This window comes from Eptatretus burgeri, chromosome 6 (assembly GCF_056783735.1).
Source record: "Eptatretus burgeri isolate ZD-2024b chromosome 6, Ebu_testis_v1, whole genome shotgun sequence".
Taxonomy (NCBI): Eukaryota; Metazoa; Chordata; class Myxini; order Myxiniformes; family Myxinidae; genus Eptatretus; species Eptatretus burgeri.
Window position 1 is genome coordinate 37742869 of NC_140966.1, and position 23000 is coordinate 37765868.

At 41.0% G+C, this 23000-nt stretch overlaps 2 protein-coding genes across 2 annotated transcripts in view; one reads left to right on the forward strand and one right to left on the reverse strand.

Annotated features, from left to right (window-relative positions):
* The window catches only part of SDAD1 (SDA1 domain containing 1), a 167191-nt gene that overhangs the window by 84837 nt on the left and 59354 nt on the right, over nucleotides 1-23000 (reverse strand). The gene's annotated exons all lie outside the window — the stretch shown is intronic.
* LOC147024566 (protein SDA1 homolog) lies at nucleotides 5234-15965 on the forward strand. The gene is made up of 6 exons (XM_085884609.1): nucleotides 5234-6205; nucleotides 8128-8229; nucleotides 9442-9511; nucleotides 9968-10071; nucleotides 13814-13871; nucleotides 15831-15965. Exons 2-6 carry the CDS (start codon nucleotides 8158-8160, stop codon nucleotides 15893-15895), a joined length of 369 nt encoding a protein of 122 aa, XP_085740735.1. The 5' UTR covers nucleotides 5234-6205; nucleotides 8128-8157; the 3' UTR covers nucleotides 15896-15965.

Below are 23000 nucleotides of genomic sequence, written 5' to 3' on the forward strand. Positions count from 1 at the left end.
AGTTGTCGATGAGTTGTGACAAAATGAGGTGGATGAGTTGTTTCGGTGTCAAGAACAAGCCGATTTGATTTTGGTTAAGGTCCGGATTCAGATCATACTTATCAGTGGGATTCAAAATTTAAACAGTTCAGCCTGGCAGAGGTATGTTCTCTCCGGAGTGCCGTTCCGTTTCGCCAAGTGTCACTCCGAGTGATTTTTCATTTGTTACTTGGCCATTTTTTTTGAGAATTATTTAATTTTTATTTTTAAAGTTATTCTTCACCATTGAGATATTTGGCCAAAAACGATATTTTGCATGATATTTCAAAAATGGTTTGGGTCCATTATTTTCCTGTGGATCAGGCATTACATGGCAGAGGTATGCACTCCACTGAGTGCCCTTCCAATTTCCCAGGTGGATGTAGGAGACAGTCTAAAGTGTAAAAAATAAAATAAACCATCTTGCCAAAAGGTGACCACGTGTGACTTCCTTAAGGTCACACTGAGGTGAACAGAGCTGCTATCCACCAGGAGCGACTCCTTGAGGAATATCTGCCGACGAGAGATTCCGATGAGAATCGTTCTACAGAGTAACCATGAAAAATATGCGTTTGCCTCATAACGTCACCAAATGACGTCATAATGACTCAAGCTTGACATATCGAGAAAGCACTCATCGAGGTGTTCAACTTGAGGTACTACACGATATGGTTCCTAAAACTTGAAAATTTGACCTTGGGGTCAAATATGTTTGACCTCAGGCGCTAACCATGAAGGTCAAGGCCAATCGCCACCAAAAATTAATCAGCTGAGCGCCAGACCATGAACTATATTCCCATGAAGTTTGAAGACGATCCGATCAAAATTACTCAAAAAATAAGGGTTTTGTCGACTCCCCTGATTTGCGACAGTGACCTTGACCTTTGACCTTGACCTTCAAAATTTTATGCGCTGAAAGGGACCTCTATAGGCCTCTGATATGCGAAGTTACAAAAATTTCCAATGATAACTGTGCTCTGCAGAGTGATTTATATGTGATTACAGACCAAAAAAAAACAAAAACATATGAAGGTCAAGACCAATCGCTACCAAAAATTAATCAGCTGAGCGCCAGACCATGAACTATATTCCCATGAAGTTTGAAGACGATCCGATCAAAATTACTAAAAAAATAAGGGTTTCGTCGACTCCCCTGATTTGCGACAAAGTGACCTTGACCTTTGACCTTGACCTTCAAAATTTTGTGCACTGAAAGGGACCTCTATAGGCCTCTGATATGTGAAGTTACAAAAATTTCCAATGATAACTGTGCTCTGCAGAATTATTTATACTTGATTACAGACAAAAAAAAAACATACAAGCTGACTAACATATCTTGCAAAAACTTCGTTTTGGAAAGATAAAAAAAGAAAAAAAAACATACAAGCTGAGTAACATATCTTGCAAAAACTTCGTTTTGGAAAGATAATAAAAAACCACGAATACGCGAAGCGTGAATGTTGAAGCAGGTCACACTTTATGACCTGCGAATATGTGGTGTCTGCAAATAGCGGGGTCCGACAGTTGAGTAAGGTGAAGATAGATGTGCCAGTTTCAATTTGCATTGAAACAAAAAGTCTTCCTCCTCCTTCACTTGTAATAATGGTGAGTCTCATTCAATCCCGTTTCTCATATTGATTACAATCAGAAAACGCTTGCTATAGTCAATACATTTTGTTTCAACGTTTCTATTTTATTCATATAACAGTCGTATATCGCCACATCAAACTATTTCTGACTCGTAAAGGTGCCCGTCTTCGACGGGCGTCACTGGCAACATATGATAAAAGACAGATAGCATGAATGTATTTTAAACAATATATTATATCATTTTTATCCATTGATTTATGAGGATGTTCAATATCACTGTTAGGATCAAGGCTTGTGCTTGGACTTGGGGGGGATGCTTGCAACAGAATTTTCATCAGAGGAGTGACTTGAGGAGTCTTCATATTCCTTGTTATTATTGGCATCTGCCATCACGATCGAACTCTTACTTGTGAGACGGTTGAAGAAGTACTTTTACGGAGCGGTAGACTCAAGGCTCACTGAAGCACTGAAGGCTCGAAGACTATTTCTGTCGGTTCAAATTTAAAGGATCAAGCGGCCATTGCTGTTCAACTCAAGTTGGGTTGCCAGATTTTTATGTGCACGTGCTCAATCCCGCACCCACCCGGAAAAGACCCAAGTGCACTGTCAGTACTCACCTCCACACTAAAACGATGATCATGATTTTGGGTTTAACCGTAACTGACCGGGCGATACTTTGTTGGCAGTTGGTCCGGCTGGGCAGCGGGTATCGGTCGATGAAAATTTCAAAACGGCAACCATGTATCAAAAAAAGCAAAGAAATACTTTGTACTTAGTCAGAAAGTCATGGTTTTGTGAAGAAACTACGGCACATGGAAAGTGCAAATTCGTCAGGTATGAACTCAACTGTTTTCTCCCCAAATGGAGCGTGATTCTATGAGCCGCTCATCTTTGTGGTCCTCTAAAAAATGGGAAACATTTTTATTTCTTTTTTGTGCAATAATTCCTCCCATTTTGCAAATGGAGTTTTTGAACTGTTTAACTACCATAATCATCAAAACGAAGTTTGAGGGGCCTCTTAAGGAAGACAATAATATCATTCCTATATATGTCAAAGCTTGTTTCATTTCATGCAGTAACAAAAATCTGATGGTGGAACAAAAAAAGGGGCGTGCCGAAATATTAATATAGATTATGCACCGCTTTTCACTCGACCTGCAACACAGGTGAGAAATGGATACAAAAAAGTAGCTGATATTTCATTAATTTGTTTGCATGATTTTTAAATGGTGAAAGTTAATTTTTCGCTGGTAGTCCATGGGCCCAGGCATATATCGGTACCATCTGAGGAAACCAAACTTTAGGGCTACTAAGTTATTGGTAGGGACTATATGATTATTTCAATATGTGATAACCGTTCCAGAAGAGGAGCTTAGTGTATGTATTTTGCATTTTTACCATTTTACCATTCTGAGATGTTAACGTTTTGGGGGAAAATAAAAAAAACCAAAAAAAAAACCGAGAACCACTGGGAGGAAGTGGCAGAGCTGAAGTCCACGCAGGAGGAAGCAGACTCCCGAATGCTTCTGCATGCTCTGCATGCAGCAGAGGCTGGGTACAAGGCTGTGGTGATCACTGCCGAAGATACAGATGTCCTCGTGCTCTCTTGCCTTCAATAAGGACATCCCATGCCCCGTGTATCAGAAGTGTGGTACGCAAACCCGCACACGGTTCCTAGACATTGACAAGCTTGCTAGATCGATGGGAGACAGTGTCTGTGATGCCCTGGTTGGACTGCACGTGTTCTCCGGTTGTGATACAGTCAGTGCCTTTGCAGGCCGGGGAAAGATGGGCGCCTTGAAGCAAATGAAGTCGGATAAGACCTACCAAGAGGCCTTCACTCAGCTCGGTCATTCATGGGAAGTATCCACCAAGCTCTTTCAGAAGCTGCAAGAGGTCACCTGCCACATGTACGTGCCGTCTACCAACACCACAAAAGTCAATGAACTCCGACATCAACTCTTTTGTGCCAGACAGGGAGAGATAAAGTCCAGTCAGCTTCCACCATGTGAAGACTGCCTCTTCATGCACGTCCTCCATGCAAACTACCAGGCTGCTATTTGGAGGCGCTGTCTGCAATGCCAACCCTATGTTCCAAGTCCAAGTTGTGGATGAACCACTGATGATGACAGGAAGCTGGCCATCGAGTGGATGCAGGGTTCTCCAGCACCGGATGCAGTGTTGCAACTGCTTTCCTGCAAGTGTGGACGGTCGTGCAAACTCCCAGACTGCACGTGCCTTGCCAATAGCCTGAAGTGCACTGACATGTGCAAGTTGCGAACCTGCAGCAACCAGCCCGCTGATGTCGAGGAAGAGGTTGTAGACCTCGAGGACTCTGATGCCGATAACATTGATGAAGACTAAACTACTGATCCATGGTGTGAATGTTTTGGCACAATCACAAGGACATTCATGGCTACAAATATGCATGAGTAAAACATAGTGCATAAACATGCCACAGTAGCGTGGTGAAATTTGGGTTATCCGTAAATTTCACGTTTTGGACGCTTGTTGGAACTAGTGTTGGGGAAGGGCAGTTCCTTTAACTGTGCTAAAAACTTGTAAGATGTTCATAAATGTTTTCCTCATACAACATGTGCATGTTGTAGGCTACTGCGGTTCAGTAGCACTACCCAGGGAACTTGTATGACAATATTATAAATTAAAATGTACTGAAAATCACTAATCGGCAACATTTTGATAGGCCCTATTGTTCGCCCCTTTCTGCCATAAAACAAATTCTGCCTTCAGGAATGACAGGATTATTCGGATGGTATAAATAGAGCATTTCAGACATGTATTTGTGGTTTGCAGTTCATTCTAGCCCCATGTGGAAACAGCAATTGCATCATTAGTGAATGTTTCTGAGTTTGCCTTTTCGCTTTCATTATGCGGAGGGTGGGTACATTCCAGAGATGATAACTACCAATAAGCTGCCAGTCTGCAATGGTTATCACATCAAAATATGATCTATATATACACCAATTCATAAATCATAACTAGGATTAGTTTCCTGAGATGGTACCGACAAGTGGAATTTCTGGCCTGGGCCCATGGATTATGGGTGTCCCTTCTTGTGGCTATTAAATATGGATGAAACATAAATCCATGGCTTTTAGATGCTTGGAGGGCACTTGTGTCATTGTCTTCAGAGTAGGTGTCCGTAGCTGTTTCAACTGAGTGTTTTCTGAAATTAGCCAGTGCAGCAGCAACAACCACAATCCTTTCTCACTTCCTTGTTTCACCTTTTTTGTTCTAATCTAAAGCGAATTTGCATCTGACCGCATGGCACTGAGGTAGTGCACTTACATTTGAGCTCTCTGATCTGGGTTTTATTCTTGGTCCAACTATAAACTGTCATATGAGTAACAGGTGAGTTAAAAATTGGACATGGTGCAAGATAATCTATCTATAATTCCAGCTGTGTGTGTGTGTGTGTGTGTGTGTGTGTGTGTGTGTGTGTGTGTGTGTGTGTGTGTGTGTGTGTGTGTGTGTGTGTGTGTGTGTGTGTGTGTGTGTGTGTGTGTGTGTGTGTGTGTGTGTGTGTGTGTGTGTGTGTGTGTGTGTGTGTGTGTGAGAGAGTGAGTGACCGCTGTTTCTCGACAACCACCGGTCCGATCTAATTGAAACTTGCCAGATATATTGCTGGGGACCTGAGGATGTGTCTTTTCATGGTTTGATATTAATCGGACAAGTGCTTCCCAAGTTATGGCTAATTATTTACCAAACCAATGACAAGACACGTTGTTGCGTGGGCGTGGCCGATGGGGGAAGGGAAGCTCAGCCGCATTCCCCATTACAGGTTACAACGTACGGGCTTCCGGAGAGTGATGACTTTGTGTATTCTAATAATTTCTCGATTTCTTATGCGCATTTATAGATAAACACAATGCCCCAAGTTATGATCGTTTTCATATTAGACGGTGCATAAATTTCGGTAACATCAGAGTGCTGGTGTGCTCCGAACCAGGAAGTAATTTTTTTTTCTCTCTCTTCTCTTCTCTTTTTGTTTTTCCTTGCCACGACTTTGCGAAAAGGTAAAATACGTTGGCGCTAATTGAATAATTGGGTATTAAAACTAAATTGTGAATAATCGTAATTGCGAATAATATGCGAACTTCTGGGCCACGCACGTACGGGCACGCGAGAGTGAAGAAACGGCCTGTGTGGTTGTTGTTTGTTGCTCGCGGTTTGAATATTTATTTATATATATATATATTTTTTTACAGGCACGTACTAGTTTTGAGTAATTCTTATAAGCTCGTGCACATATAATTACATGTTTGGCCAACACGTTAAAAAAGCACGTTTTTGTTTGCATTAATATTATTGGCTTTAAAAATGGTCAAGTTTGTTTGCTATATCGGATTTGCACCTCAAGACACTATCATGAGTGAGATGAAAACTTCCAAAAGGCCAATTCTGTAAAATTAAAGTACAAAATCGAAGTTGGCTCTTGGCTTATGGCTTGCTTGGTTAAACCTTACAGGGAAAGTTGATGTGTTTCTCTGTGTGACAGGTTCTTGTAGCTGCTGTAAAGTTTTTTATTGGCAAAGACAAATCTGAGGAAAAGAGTGATTCCGATTCTGATTCAGAGGTCAGTGTACCATTTCTTTCTAATACCTGTGTTTTATGGGAATTCAAGATATATCTGATAAGTGTGTGGTTACATTTTGTGTTGTGAATGATTTAAAAAAAAAAAATTCAATCTAAGTTTCTTTTTGTATGTTATGTTTGCTTAAGGTTGAGTGTTGACTGCACGTGTTTGAGATTGTCATTTTGAGTTGAGTAGTCATTTTTTGGTAAATTTAAAGTTTTATTCTGTTTATATTGATAAGCCAAGACAAGTATAAAAATTGGAAATTAAATTGGTTCAGTTTTGGTTTTGGTTTTGGATGGAGAGGATGAATTCACAGGGAGTGATGTTCAAAAGATAACAAATGGAGACTTGTATGAATGTTAATCCATAACTTTAGGGTATTTCACTACTCCCTTGACTATATTTAATAATATGCTTCGTATTGCACAACTTCAATGCACACATAAACAGACACATGAAGGACATTTCCATAAAACAGAATTAAAAAGAACCACAAAGCTTTTCATTGTGCATTCCTCATGTGAAATTTGTACGAAGTAAATGAGGGAATGAAGAAGAACCTATATAGACCACCTATCAACAAGACCAATTCCGATTGGATGCTCTCTGCTGACATCACCTCCCAATGCTCTAGGAGGGAAGAGCCTGTTCAGTGTTCAGCGTTGCAATTGGAGGTTGTAGAGTCGGGCAGGGCCACTGCAGAATCCTCTTCATCATCTGTGATTGGAAGACGAGGTTGTGTTGCTCTTCGTTGCACAAATAAGCAAAGTGAATGGACAAACTCTTTTTGCCGACACAACTTAGGATCCATGGAATTGATAAATGTCACTTCTCGCATTTGGAGATGTGTTGTACTGTACTTTATCCTCGACTCAATATCTTTAATGTATCCACACCATACTGTTCGGGACAGTTTGAATTGTCAATCAAATGCCATCCAAAAGCAGATGCACACGATGATGAGATTGATGCTGGGGCCTTCTGAAAAACATACCGGCTGTATTCTCGTACCACGAGTGTTCTTCCTGATGGACAATGGGACATGCTGCTTGATTTTGTCAGTCAAGGTCTGGATAGTTCTGTCTATATACTGAGCATCACATCGGCACTTGAACTCATAAATAATATTGCTAAGTTTTGAGGCTGGCTGAACATCCCTCTTGACTGCATGAATCAGACATCAAGAGGTAAAAATCACTCTAGGACGGACAGCCAGATATGTGCTTGAGAAACATCTTTTGATTTGTTCCTCATATCTTTGTGATATTTTCCCTTTCCAACGAATCTTGATGTAGACCGAGCACTTTTCAGGGCTTGTATTCCTTTTGTCTGTAGCAATGAAAAATTTGTGCATGAACCTCCTGATGATATGCACAAGGTATCCATTCTCACTGAGGACAAGATTGTCGGAATCCATCTCCTTCTGAAGCTTGTAGTTGGAAAATATCCTCTTCGCTCGACTCACCAGTACATTGATCAAATCGATCTTGGATCTCTTTGAACTAAAGGGGTCCCGATAAGTATACTGGCCAATGAAAGTGGGCTTCCTGTAGAGTGTAGATGGACATAGTAAATGATGATGCAGATCCATCTCTATCATGATGTCCAAAAAGGGTAGACATTGGCATTGTTATGTTCTATGTCATTACGTGAGAACAGTGAAAGCTTATTAAAGGTTAATTAAATAGATAAGCATTGTATTTAATATATGGACCATTGTGTCTAAACTTTCTAAAGTGCTTGTTTGAAGGATAAGTAGGTGAAAGAACCAACATTACTTTTCTCAAGGAAATGGGCCAACACCCTGGCAAAATGTTTAACTTTTATAAACGTAGAACTCCTCGGTCTCATTCTTTGTCCAATTGTATGCAAAATCTACATGTATGTATTATTTTATTTTTTTGCATTTGCATTTGCAGGCAGAAGGCATCACAGCTAGAGATCTGCTGATGAGGTATGGGACCGGACGCAAAACCAGCAAAAATAAGAAGAAGCTGAAAAAATCTCTGATGGTTTTGAGGGTATGCTTCTGTTTTACCACATCATCACTATAAATGGGGTATTCAAATGCAGTAGCATCTGGCTAAGACGTGTCTGTTACTCTAATATGAATTTTGATAAGAAAATGTAAGTCACTTTCAACGAGTCACGACTGTTGAGTCGACTTTTTTTTTAAAGACAAACAGCGTTCACCTACACCTTACTCGGCTGAATATCATTTGGCTATGTCTGTGCAGCTGAACAGCATCCAGCGTTCTCTTTGGTTGTATTAATTTGCCTTTGTTTTGAATACTTCCTGTTGTGCTGACTTCAATCCTGGAATTCTGTTTGTCTGTTTTCATCGGCCTCTGTCCTGAATGTTTCAGTTCTGAATTCAAGAATCACTGCTGACCTCCACTCATTTGTTCCTCTCTCTTCCTGCCTGTGGAACCAACTTCCTCATTCTCTTCAATCTTATTCTTCCCTTCACTTCTTCAAAATAGCTGTTCACCCCCATGCAAAACCATGATCTTTTCTACCCCATTAATCCCTACTCCCCCAAGTCCACCTCCTTCCAATTTCCCAGTTTTTCCTTCCTTAGTTTGATTTTGTATCCATATTGTCCACCCCATGCATCTTCACTTACCCCTCATTCCTCCCCACATCCCTTATTTGTGTGTGTCCCTAGCCCTATATTTTGCCTTAAAACCTGCTGTTGACATGTCCCCCCCTCTTTCTGCTGTTCCTTTTTGTTCTGTTGTGTCCAGATCCATTCTGTGTTTTAGCTCTTCCTTGACTCTTGACTTTGTATACGAAAAAACAAATATTGTCCATTTGGTTGCCTTGTCGTTGACCATACTTTAACTAAAAAAATGTAATTACCCCGTTTGTGAACTCTATTTAAGATTAATCTAATGTATAAAAGGAGCTTGGTGTCGGCGTGCCTGCGTGTGTGCGTCAGTCCGTAAACGTGGGTGTTTCTGCTATTCATTAAGACTAATGCTCTGATTTGGCTTACTGGGCCTACTATAGATATTTTGTATCTCATCAAGAGTACATTGCTATGAATTGGTTGTCGAGACTCCAGAATTAGTAACCATTTTGCCAATTTATGAATTGACATGAAAATGGTACATCAAAGCTTCTGATTTGAATAATGTTCAATCTACAACCTTAATGTTTCATTGACATTGCCATTTTTAGCCTTTTTGTTTGGATTACAATCATGCTGTTTTGTCTTTTTAACACATTAGAAGCATAAGAAGAAAAACCGTGTGGAAACGTTTAACTTTTCTGCTATACATCTGCTGCATGACCCTCAGGGTAGGTGCTCTGCTTTCTTGATAATATTGTGATTTCAGGGATGGTTCAATAAAGTATACTTTGCTTTGTGTTTTCCTCACAATGCATTAATTATTATGGTTTCTCCAATAACCGATATCATTCTTATTTTGTTTGATTTGATCTAGTTTACAGTAATGTTTGCCCCCCCCCTTTTTTGGATTGCACTGTCTCGCATGGCCATTGTTTGTCTGGGTTTGATTGCTGTATTTTGACCATCATTATTCTTGAGTTTAAAAAAAAATTAGTTTAATATGTAATACTAATAATCTGTAAAAGTTGAATCAAACATTTGTAAGTTGCTTCCCTATCATTCTTTGAAGGTCATGTTTCATACAGTGTTATCTTGATCTTCAGAATTCCCAGCTTTATAAGGAACTAAAAAAAAATTTGACTGTTTGATCACACAGTGTGTGTGCCGTGCTTTTGTGAATGTAGGTTTTTCAGAAAAGCTGCTTCATCAACTACAAAACTCTACGGAGCGTTATGAGGTGAAGCTTATGATGATGGACCTCATCTCCCGCATTATTGGCATTCATGAGGTAAGGTAACTGTGTAAGTCATATTTATCCACATCGCTCCTTCCATTTTCAATTGATGATCATCTTTAATCCAATATTTTCCTAAATAATGTGAATCCCTTCCCTCATTGGAATGGAAATGCAATGAAAAACAACTTCTTTGTTTTTTTTGCATTGATCTCAGATTCATGGAGGACCTTATCCATGTTTGCATTGATCTCAGATTCATGGAGGACCTTATCCATGAATCGCATGAAGGGCAGACATTGGTAGATAATCTGACTCTGGACCGGCGAAGCCTGTGAATTATCACAGACGAGAAAAGAGTTTCGGCCAGTCGAAAACTCTCCACAAACTTGAGGAAGTCAAGTTTTGAACTTCGAGGAATTGAAACTTTGACAAGGCCTTCACCATGACCATAAAGGTCAAGGTCACCAAACTTGGTATTGTTTGATTTCTCTCACCGGGTACTATAAACCTACTTACGATCAGAGAAAAAAATTGTTGAGATTCGGCATGTCATCACTACCAAATATCATGTGATTGAAAAGCTACTAAATCACCAAAAATCAGATTCGTGATGTCATCACTACCAAAAATTGAATACCGTCAAAATATCAAAAATCGGATACCATCAATCGATGCGGAATTGTTCGAAAAATATCCCTGCTAAGTTTAATCTCGATCCAACTCGAAATGATGGAGCTGTCGGCTTTTTTCAAAGTCGATCCCAAGAACAAGAAGATGATTATGACCAGCGATATGGGACCAGTTCCTGGTCCAACAATCACGACACCCAACCTCCTTTTCTAAAAAAAAAAAAAAAACCACGGCTTTTGGAAGATGCTATACACGATTCAATAAAATATTGTAGGTGACCCTGAAAAGGGCAAGGCCGAAGGACTGTTGCACAGAAGTCTATCGCAACTAAAAGTGTTTGGGATGGTCGCGAAAACTCGCTTCACAAATAGTATCAATTGCACACAAATTACTGGAATTTACAATTATCATAAAAACATTACATGTCACAGTACTTAGTCCATAGTGTGAACAAAACAATATTTAGTTGTCCGTACCGTCTGTGCAGAGTATGAATGGGCGTATTTCGTAATGTACGGACCGACTGTCCATTGAATGAACGGGCACATTTCATAATGTTCGGACCGACTGTCCATAGTATGAATGGGCACATTTCGTAATGTATGGACCGTCTGTCCATAGTATGAATGGGCGTATTTCGTAATGTACGGACCGACTGTCCATTGAATGAACGGGAATATTTCATAATGTTCGGACCAACTGTCCATAGTATGAATGGGCACATTTCGTAATGTATGGACCGTCTGTCCATAGTATGAATGGGCACATTTCGTAATGTATGGACCGTCTGTCCATAGTATGAATGGGCACATTTCGTAATGTATGGACCGTCTGTCCATAGTATGAATGGGCGTATTTCGTAATGTACGAACCGTTTGTCCACTGAATGAACGGGCACATTTCGTAATGTATGGACCGTCTGTTCATAGTATGAATGGGCACATTTCATAATGTACGGACCGTCTTTCCATAGTATGAACCAGCATATTTCTGGGCTTTTTTGTAAAAGGACCGACTGCCCATCTCTGATGAGGAAACAGTTTATTCCTCACTTTGACAAGACACTTCAATTTCAGGAAAGTCTTTGCGAAGAATTTGCATGAGAAACACTTCATTATGGATATGTTTGTAGCGCTCTTCAGTTTTTATAAGCATTGGTGTAGCTGATACACCTCTTTGCAAAGAAATATGAGTGAGAGGAGAGGAAGCATCTCCTGCGCAATTCAAATTAGACTCAAATATCATATCTCAAGCCATTGCGATTGAAAGTTATAGGCACAATAATGACGGACCGTGACTGGGAGATAATGTACATGTAACCACACTTGCGGCAGCTAAGTTAACTTCCATATTTTTACATTAATAGTGAAAAGAAAGCTGATTTTTTTTGTAAGCAGTTGATCTTAGCCATTATTAGCTTGGCCCTAGTGACCACCAGCGCCATCAAAAGTTTGGAGGGAACTAACCACAAAAGTTGGAGACATCTGACGGCAAATGCAGAAATCGATAAACAAGAAATAATCACACTACCTGATACTCGCTCTGTATCAAAGCGCGTGCAAAGTAATCGAATAAGTGTCTCTTAATTCAGACTTTTTACCGGCAGAGACCTGACTGAGAATTGAAAAAAATGATCGATTTGTTTGCCGTTGCTAGGGCATTGCTCAGGAGAAATTTTTGAAAAAAAACGCTCAAAAAAGCTTTATTTATGGGGAAAACTGCCCGCACACATATGATATTGTTAAAACATCCTATGAGCAATATTTACATCGACTGCGATTTTAATTTTTCCCTACCGCCATAAATGTCAACAAGCTTTTTCAATCGATTCCATTTTGCCAAGTAACAAAATGGCGGATTTTCATGTATTGCTTCGCATCCGAGGTCGGATACCAAAAATTTGATTTCAAATTTGACGACAAGTTTGATGACAAATTTGAGGTCACCTCCTGAAATGATCGACCAGCATTACAACTTGGGTCTCACTCTACAGTTTTATCTTTGATATTTAGCCATAACACCGGCTTCGCTGGTTATTACTCCTGTGCAAGGCATCAAGTAACTATTACTAAACCGAAGACCAACATGGGACCATCAAAGAATCCTGAAAGTCCGAGACAGTTAAAGATCATTAGGTGTTCATGGACGGGTCCAAGCCAAGTGGCTACACTCTACTTGTATGAACTTAAACGAAGAATCGGCGGGAAAAATATTCATAGCTATATTGCCTTCAACATTGTGCAGCTATCAACGAGGACTCATTCTTCAATTGTTCTTTTTATCTTGGTTTCTACAAGAACACGTGTACCTTACCCAACCCACCAAAACTTTATTTAATTTTTTTTTGACAGATGAAGAACGATGCAATATTCTTACGTTAACAAAAAAACGTTTATCAACACTACTGTGAACTACATTGCCATGGATATGCATTGCACAAGCTCAAACGTTGAGAGGAAGTAAAAGAAACAATAAAATACATTTTACATACACATGATGTTTGCCTGAACCGACGTGCGTATTGTTATGTTCCTTGATTTTGTTTAGATTCTCATCTTTTATAACTAATTAAATGTCTATTTTCTAAGCGGTGTATAACAATAATGCTGTTCTCTCTTTCTATTTACTTTTATTTTCTTTCTTTTTTTTGCCCTACCGCCATAAATGTCAACAAGCATTTTCCATTAATTCCATTTTGCCAAGTAACAAAATGGCAGATTTTCATGTATTGCTTTGCAACCGAGGTCAGATACCAAAAATTTGATTTCAAATTTGACGACAAGTTTGAGAACAAATTTGAGGTCACCTCCTGAAATGATCGACCAGCATTACAACCTGGGTCTCGCTCTACAGTTTTATCTCTGATATTTAGCCATAACACCGGCTTTGCCGGTTATCAGCATTATTCTTTGAATTACAAGCATGTTAGTAGACGATGAACAAATACATATAGCTTATGTATTTTGAACCTGGGTTCCCAGCATTGAGCCATTGGTTCAGAGGGAAATGCTAAATGGCCAAATGTTGGAAATACTCACTTCAGTAAATATTACTTGTAAGGAGTATATTCACCAAGCAGCTACTTTTAAGTGCAAACTTCTGATTTTTCACTGAACATTAAATTCAAAAATATTGTTCTGGATATCCTTTTTTTTTCCTGCAGCTGGTGATATTCAATTTCTATCCACTCGTGCAAAGATTCCTGCAACCACATCAAAGAGGTGTGTGGTGAGCCAGAGTTCATTTATAAATGTATACGTGCACATGCATGACAGGGTTTGAAGAAGAAAATTTTTTTGAGGGGCATCCTAAAGTAGTTTTTTTTTCTTCAAAACAAATTGCTCCTGTGAAATTAATTGTGGGGGCCAGTTTTAGGTTGCGTGGTCAGACTTTTTGTTGTTTACTTTTCTTTCGGTTTGTGCACTGTTTAGCACACAATTTCTTAAATGATTGATGGTTCAGTTGCAGTCGTACCACACAACAGTAATCATTCTTCCATCATCATCTTTAACCTGGCATTCTAAGAAGGGCATAGTTCAACTGCACCATTATTGCAGTATTACTTATTGCAGTATTACTGATGGTGCACACTTTTTTTTGTGCTCATCAGAGGCAAATGTATTCACATTTGTTATGTCTTTCACGAAAGTGTCAATCTCACCAACGCCTTGTACGTGAGTCATGTGGAGCAACTCACGACGGGCATGATAGTACATTTGAAGGCAACGGAGGCCTTGGGCAGTAGTTATTTGCTTTGTTAGACTTTTTCTTTAGTTTCCCTAATTTTGTTTCAGTCTGAGCGCTTCTTGAGGTACCTAGTCTGGAATTGGTTTCGTGTGTACCACCGATTCTTGTCACAAACCGATCGATGTTTACGGCCTGCTTGCCCAAATAATATTTGGCATTCCCAATGGTGTCGTTCATGCAAGATCGGTTACGCATCCACTTCTCTGTTTTTACGGAGAAATGGTGTGGGGTTTTTTTGCATACAATCGGGGACAGCGAACCTAAAAAAAAGTGGTGTTTTGTCAGTCACCTCGGAAAAAAAAACAACAAATTTTGGGTTTATTATTGGACTAATAGCGGCTGATCCATGTTTAGGCCATGTACCTGTCCCACATGAATAAAATATAAATAGCACAATCTGGAATTGAAGTGTGTTGGGGGTTTGTCATTGCAACAGAAGAGCCAAGAATGGAAACCACACCTTGTTGTTGCAAAAATGGAAGGGTCAATGTCTTCACCTCATTTTTGTGAAAATGGGGTCAGCAAAATCCAGAAATCTTGTTTTAACGTAAGAAATGGGAGTAAACAATTCTCATGACTCCGTCAAAAAGGTGAGCGGTTTCACAATTGTAGACGCGCATGGGTTCCCCAACTTTTTGGTGTTTACAATGTTTACAATACCCACACATGCACGATGTTTACAATAAACTTGTAAAGATGGCAGTGCCCAGGGGTAATTTTATAACAGTTAGACATCATAAACTCAGCTTGGAATCAAAGTTTAATTTTGTAACTGGAATTCAGAGGGATTGCAAGATTAGGGAGCATTTGACTCCACAACTTTTGCTGGCAAAATAGACCTTTTCAAAGGTATTATTAGGGGCATTGGCGATTTTGGTACCATAACGTTTTTTTCTTCTAAAAAGTGTGTGTGTGTGTGTGTGTGTGTGTGTGTGTGTGTGTGTGTGTGTGTGTGTGTGTGTGTGTGTGTGTGTGTGTGTGTGTGTGTGTGTGTGTGTGTGTGTGTTTTTCTAATCATTCCAAATATTTTTACATTTGTAATACTGTATATAAATGGCCAATGTAAAATGTATATCTGAAGGGTCAATGGGTTATGTTTGTTCTGACAAGTACAAGTTTGGTGTTTATAAGGAAATCTAACACAGGTGGAGGCCAATTCAGCCCATCGTTCCTATGCGAACACCAGACTAATTTATCTTCACAAGATCCAAGGAAGAAAATGCAAAAAAAAATTTAATTAATGAAATAACTGCTTTTTTGTTTGGTTTTTTTATTATTATTATTTTATGGTTTTTTGCATTTGTATTTTTTTTTCATCCCCTCGGGGGAGGGGGCATGGGCTTGGTTAAAAACACACAACATCAACCACACAACCGCCCTTGACAAGACCCCCCTCGACAAGTTTTGTGTTGAATGTTGTTCATTGTGTGCAGACGTGACCAAAGTTCTGCTCTTTGCGGCTCAGGCAAGTCACCAACTCATCCCACCAGAGGTATGATAACCAATTGTATGGGAGACCATCAATAAATATTGAATTAACTGAAGGTTGTACATTTCTTGGGCAGTTTTTTTTCATGATATTCTGCAGTTTTTTTTTTATTTTTATTTATTTATTTATTTTTATATATTGTTATGGCTGTGGAAATTCGCGGAGCACCATATAGGTCCTTGGATCAGTTATGCCGATAAGTCCGAGTTTGTGCGCGAGAGTGCGACGACGACGGAGCCTGACGGTGGACAAAGGCCGAGTGGCAGCCGTAGATGTTTTGAGCACCGTGCCGGGTTTGCACGGCAGCGCGCACGGGGTCCGTGCTGTGCTACGCACGAGGCCGCCACATGCGTGCTTGCACGAGTGAAATCCGGTCCGGAAACGCACGCGGTGGATGAGCCGACCCCGCAGATGGACAGAAGGTAGGCTGGGATTTGGATTTGGACTGGATGGGTTCTCCATGCGAGCGTGTTTGTAAAGCTCCGACCACAATGCACATGTTTGCGTGGGGAACCCCTCGAAACGCGAGGCTTGTTTTTGATGCACAGGGTGACGTCATGGCTGCATGGTTGGAATCCGGCAGATGGGAAATCCCTGCCGGATGGTACTGTCCGAGGAGGGACGAGGTGCGCAGAGCACGAACAGCTGCCATGACGTCACGGGGAAAGAGTGCAGGTTGCAAGTTACCGTGCTGGTGTGCGCATGAAAAAGGGGAAAAAAAAAGCAAGCCTCGCTTCGGGTGAACAGGATTCCCGGGCAAGGGGTGGAAGACCCCCTGCCAGGGCACAGGATGACACTAGCTAGGGGGAAGGGTTAGTTTAGTTAGACCGGCTCCATGGGGCAGGGATAAGTCCTCATGGGGCCCGTGGAATGGATTAGTTAGAGGGATTTTAGTTCAGATTTAGGATGGAAAAGGGATTTTGGGGACACGGACAGACTTTGGATGTGTAGTGGGGACGTAGCTTAGCTACATAGTGTTAAATGGAATGTGCTACGAGTTTAAGGGATGACGAGGTAGCACAAGTTAGTTATGGGATTTATTGAGAAGAATGGCAGTGATCAGCGATGTGTGAGAAGAGAATGGAAAATGTACTTGATGAGTGAGTGAGGCCAGCGAGCCTGTATGTATGGAGTGAATGTGGAATGCATGGTACCATGAGTGATTGGGGTGAGGAGTGATTCCCAGCCAAGGGACCCCGGGGTCAGTGTAAAGTGAGTTAGGGGGTTAGTCAAATTGACAAAATGGAGGTCGTTTTGCTGTTGGTGTGAATGTAGGTTCGAAACCCATTTTGAGGGGTGCAGGAGCCCTGTTGACGGGCTGGGAGCGTGGCTGCGAATGATGGGTATTGCGAAGTGGGTACCCTGGGCACCGGGCTAGTCGGCCGCAGTAGGCCAAGGGTCCATGGAGGGCCGAGATAGTGTAGTGGGCACGGGTGGGCCCGCATAATGCGGGGCCCGGGGCGCCATTGGCCACGTGGGCAGTGCATTGGGCACAGGCACCCAGGGAAGGGGCCCAGGGCGCCAGCCTGCCACGTGAGCGTTTCAGGGGAGTAGCCATGAGTACGATGAATATACTGATTCTGGCTCACTTTTCCCCATGTAATTGAATGGGGGGATTTTCAGTGATTCTTTTTTTTTCCCCTAAAAATAAACCCCCTTTTTATCCCAAGGAAAAATTGATTTGTCTCCCCTTTTAACCTAGGGGCACTCTTTTCAAATAACCAATGCAATAAGATAAAGATTTGTTCAAGTAGTAAAGTAGTAATGTGATTTGTTAAAGGTGATTCTAAAGAAATATCTGAAACATGTAAGCCTCGGGGCACTCTTTTTCAAATAACCAATGCATAATGTTTATCTCACTCATTGAACCTATAAAGATTTGTTCATTCTCAAATTACTTCAATAGTTTAATTTTCTTTGCACAATAATCCCCATCGGAAATATTTAAAAATAAAACATTTTAATCTTTATATTTTTCAAGATACCCCTTTTGTGTCATGAAATGATAAACTCTTAATGCTCTTGTTTGACTACCTCCTGAGCCACATATCATTTTGAGATTGTAGTAAATTATTTTTCCATTGTTCAATTGATAACCATCAAAGTTTTCAGTCCATTCAAGGATATTTTTTTTTCTTTACATCCTCTAACTTACTAGTTTTTAAATTGATTCGCTTATTTGTTTTATTTACCTTTGTTTTAGTTATTTTTTCAATAAGACTTATTTGATATTTTTCATTTATATACCAAGACTGAGATTTTCTCCACTCTTTAGTTTGATTAATACTTGGTTTGACCATTTATATATTGTGAAAAAACGCGGCGGTAGCCCTTAAAAACCCTAACCCAGCGTTTCTCAACCTTTGATGGCCCATGCCCCCCCCCTACCGAGTCGCTTAACATTCGTGGTCCCCTGCCCTTCAATAAAAAATGCAGATTTCGTTTTATGAAATTTATTTACTCAGTCTTAAAAGATAAATCAAAGTAAACATTTTTCTAAGCAATACAATCAATGAGACACTTGCCGTTGGGCTTGTCTGACGAGGCCTCTTATGTCCGGCTCCGTCTTTGACACAGCAAGGCGAATATCGTTCCCAACGTCAAGACGGTTTCTGGACTTCGTTTTAATGGTCGCAAGTTCAGAAAATCCAGATTCGCAAATATATGTTGTGGCGAATTGAATGAGCATTATGGATGCCTTCTTGCTGAGTAGTGGATACGCATCCTGAACAGACAACCAGAAGGTGGAGTGGTCTTCTTTGTTACTGAAGACCAGCTTCATTGCTTTTGAAACCTTCAACTCTGCCAGCTCCTCTGCTTCATCTTCAGCAGGTTAAATTTTGGCGTTAAATGGGTCTTTGTGCCACGGAACATCCAACAGTGCATCGTCGAAATACGATTTGAATTCAACGGAGAGATTGTCGAGATGTCTACTGATGCAATCTTTGATGCCGACGGGAAGCTCAATCCTCTGCGTCTGCAGGTGCTCGTCCAAGAAAGGAAACGAGGCAGTGGACCTGGCCTTGATTCGTGCCTGCCAGACTTCCATTCTAGCAGATAGCCCGGCAAGCTTGTCTTGAACGTCACTGACTGTCACATCACGGCCTTGCAAGGACTGGTTCATTTCGTTGAGTCGGCCGAATATATCGGCCAGGTGGGCGAGCATCATGACGAACTCTTCATTGTCGAAGTGGACATGGAGTTTGTTTTAATTGTCTCGCAGGAAGATTTCCACCTCAACCCAGAGTTCATACAGCCGAGAGAGGAATTTCCCCCTCGATAGCCAACGGACTTTGGTGTGGAACAGAAGTACAACATGTTCCGCTCCCATTTCGTTGGCCAGGAGTTGGAAGAGCCGATGATTTTTTGGCCTTCGCACGAATGAAGTTGATCACTTTGACCGCGACATCCATGACTTCCAGCAAATGAGGCGGAAGAGTCTTTGACGCAAGAGCGTATCGGTGTAGCGAACAGTGGGAGGACGTCACATGGGGCCATTCGTTCTTCACAAGCGTGACGAACCCTCCTCTGATGCTGACCATCGCTGGGGCACCATCAGTACAAATGTGCTTGAAATTCTGCCAACAGACTCCATTAGCTTCAAAAAAAAAAAGAGTCCACAATAGCTTTGATATCTGCCGCTGTCGTTGTGGTTGGTAGGGTATTGCAGAACAAGAACTCTTCCTTCATCTTTCCCTTTTTCTCGTAGCGAGCGAAGGCGATCAACTGGCTCTCCAGGGCGGTGTCGGTAGACTTGTCTTATTGAAGGCTAGCCTGGAGTGTGCTTTGTTTGATTTCGAAGCAAACTTGACGGCACACATCAGCGGCCATGTCGTCAATCCGTCGTCGGATCGTGTCATTAGAGAGCGAAACTTGCTGGATCTTCTTTTCTGCCTCTGGTCCGATCATCAATTCCACCATTTTCTCTGTACATGGCTTGATAAGGTCCTCAGCAATAGTGTGCGGCTTCTTGCACTTTGCAATTCGGTATGCCACTTCGTAGCTGGATTGAAGAGCAGGTTTTTCTTCTGGCCGGAATCCAAATTTGGGAAGTGTCGCTTCACGGTCATATCGTGATCGTTTCACAGACAGAGCGTCGATATTATCTTCCTTCCTTCCGGGATGCATCTCGTCGCGATGGTTTGAAAGTTTGGAAGGACGTAGTGACGCATTTGACATCACGACCGAGCAGTGCATACATTGCGCGCAGTCCACGCCATCTCGACTGACATTCGTGAATCCAAACTTGACATCACTGTCATTCCATTTTCGAACCTTCGACATCTGAGAAAAAAATTGAAAAAAAAAATTCTAACGTTTTTGTAAACATTGGTTTACTATGAATGCTCTGTGGGCTCTGCCTTCTCTTTTAAAATTGTGGTTAAACTCATCTACCCTTTTTACTTTGTCACTATGACCGGAGGCTCGTCACCTTAATTGTACATTACAAGCTTCTGCATTCTGAATCGCAGTTTTTTGGCGTCCGCTCATGGCCCCCGGTCGAAGGCCGTTGGCCTCCTTGGGGGGGGGGGCCCGGTTGAGAAACGCTGCCCCAACCCATCTTCCCATCGTTAAAACACAATCTATTCTATACACTCTATCATACAATATCCTTCATGGAACACAATCTATTCCATTATCTAAAATAAATCTCTTATCATCAAAGGCTCCTAATGCCTTTTTAGGTCATCTCTTCGAGCATGACCTAATAATATTGGTGTTGAGAGGAGAGGTGACGATCCGTCCGTCCGTCTGTTCACAATGAAGTTGAAGCGGGAGATCTGGTCATAAGTGATCCTGATAGAGGTCGATGAGACGTACACGATGGTATGACTTTCAAGGTCACCGAAGGTCAAGGTCACGAGGCCTTTGAAGTTGTGAAAATGACGATTTTCAAATTCTATCTCCTCTGCCATTTCTCAAGCGATCTTGAATTTGATTGTGGCATATGAATCTATGGGACAATATCTAAATTTTGATCGGGCCAGATTTTCGATATTCGCTTTCGTTTTCATGTCACGTGACTTCAAAGTTGGCAAAAAATGCGAAAATGACGATTTTCAAAATCTATCTCCTCCTACATTTCTCAAGTGATCTTGAATTTGATTGTGGCATATAAATCTATGGGACAATATCTAAATTTTGTCAGGCCGGATTTTCGATATTCGCTTTCATTTTCGCGTCACGTGACTTCAAAGTTTGCAAAAAACTGCCCTACCTTCAGGAGGCTATATATTTTCTCGCAGAGATGACCGTCACTCCCGCACGGGGGTAATTTTTATTTACTTCTTCACTATATATTATGTTTATAACTTCTTATTGTATTCATTTTCCTATATTCTTTCTTATTCATTAAACAATTACAATAATTTCTAAAAGTTATTGATTTCTTTCTTACATATTTCTTTATTCCCTTTAACCTCTTATCAATCTGATCACCATACTTATAAGCATATGCCTTTGTTCTCAATCCAATAAACTCACTCATTACTTTTACACCCAACTCATCCTTAAACTTACCAATAACCTTTTCATTCTTTTTTGAAAATAACTCGCTCTTCTTACTAAAATTACTTGTATCATATACTGCAATATTTTTCTTCATATCTTTATAAACATCATCAGTTTTTATCCCCCGCAGCGTGGCGGAAGGGGGATATTGTTATCACCCGGGTCGTCCGTCCGACTGTCCGGCTGTCCATCCGTCCGTCCGGCTGGCTGGGCGTCAACATTTATAGCTGTGAGTGCGATAACTCAAACTCTTCGCAATATCGATTTGAAATTTGGGTCACACATGTACCACCTGAAAAGGAAGAACCCTATTGATTTTGGGCGTGGCCGGCTCCAAGATGGCCGACTGGGGCGGCGTCAACATTTATAGCTGTGAGTGCGATAACTCATAAACTGTTCGCCATATGGATTTGAAATTTGGGTCACACATGTACCACCTGAAAAGGAAGAACCCGATTGATATTGGGCATGGCCAGATCCAAGATGGCCGACTGGGGCGGTTGTCCGGCTGGCTGGCTGGGCGTCAACATTTATGGCGTCAACATTTATAGCTGTGAGTGTGATAACTCATAAACTGTTCGCCATATCGATTTGAAATTTGGGTCACACATGTAGCACCTGAAAAGGAAGAACCCTATTGATTTTGGGCGTGACCGGATCCAACATGGCCGACTGGGGCGGTTGTCCGGCTGGCTGGCTGGGCGTCAACATTTATAGCTGTGAGTGCGATAACTCATAAACTGTTCGCCATATCGATTTGAAATTTGGGGCACACATGTACCACCTGAAAAGGAATAACCCTATTGATTTTGGGCGTGGCCAGATCCAAGATGGCCGACTGGGGTGGCCATCTTGAAAAAAATGTTTTTTCGCCATATCGATTTGTAATTTGGGTTACACATGTACCACCTGAAAAGGAAGAACCCCATTGATCTTGGGTGTGGCCAGATCCAAGATGGCCGACTGGGGTGGCCATCTTGAAAAAATTTTTTTCGCCATATCGATTTGTAATTTGGGTCACACATGTACCACCTGAAAAGGAAGAACCCGATTGATTTTGGGCGTGGCCAGATCCAAGATGGCCGACCGAAAAAAAAAAAATGTTTTTTCGCCATATCGATTTGAAATTTGGGTCACACATGTACCACCTGAAAAGGAAGAACCCGATTGATTTTGGGCATGGCCGGATCCAAGATGGCCGACTGGGGCGGCCATCTTGAAAAAAATGTTTTTTGTAATAAATGGAAAACCGCTTATTTGATTTCAATTATTTTTCAATGGCGGGGGATTCCCCATCTCTGATGGTATATTTATATCGAGGATAAAACTATCATTGTCCATATACAACAATGAAACATTTTCACCATACTCTTTCTTTAAGCCATTATACAACTAATCATACATCAATATCTTTGATAAATCAAGAACTGCTGTTCCAATATAAATTGGTTTATCCATTAGAATACTTTCCTTTTCCATATGAATAGCAGAAAAGTTCTCTGAAAAAACCTCTTCTCTCTTAAAACTTGGTTTATTTATCATTCTAGAAGCTTCTTTCCAAGATGTTGCAAATCGAATGTTTTGCCTTTTTCTAACATTCTCC

Excerpts from the sequence above, each read along its gene's own strand:
- LOC147024566 (XM_085884609.1), top strand. The coding sequence starts at position 8,158 with ATGAGGTATGGGACCGGACGCAAAACCAGCAAAAATAAGAAGAAGCTG. Across the intron at positions 9,512-9,967 it reads TCTGCTGCATGACCCTCAGG|GTTTTTCAGAAAAGCTGCTT; the intron begins GTAGGTGCTCTG and ends TTGTGAATGTAG. Across the intron at positions 13,872-15,830 it reads CCTGCAACCACATCAAAGAG|ACGTGACCAAAGTTCTGCTC; the intron begins GTGTGTGGTGAG and ends CATTGTGTGCAG.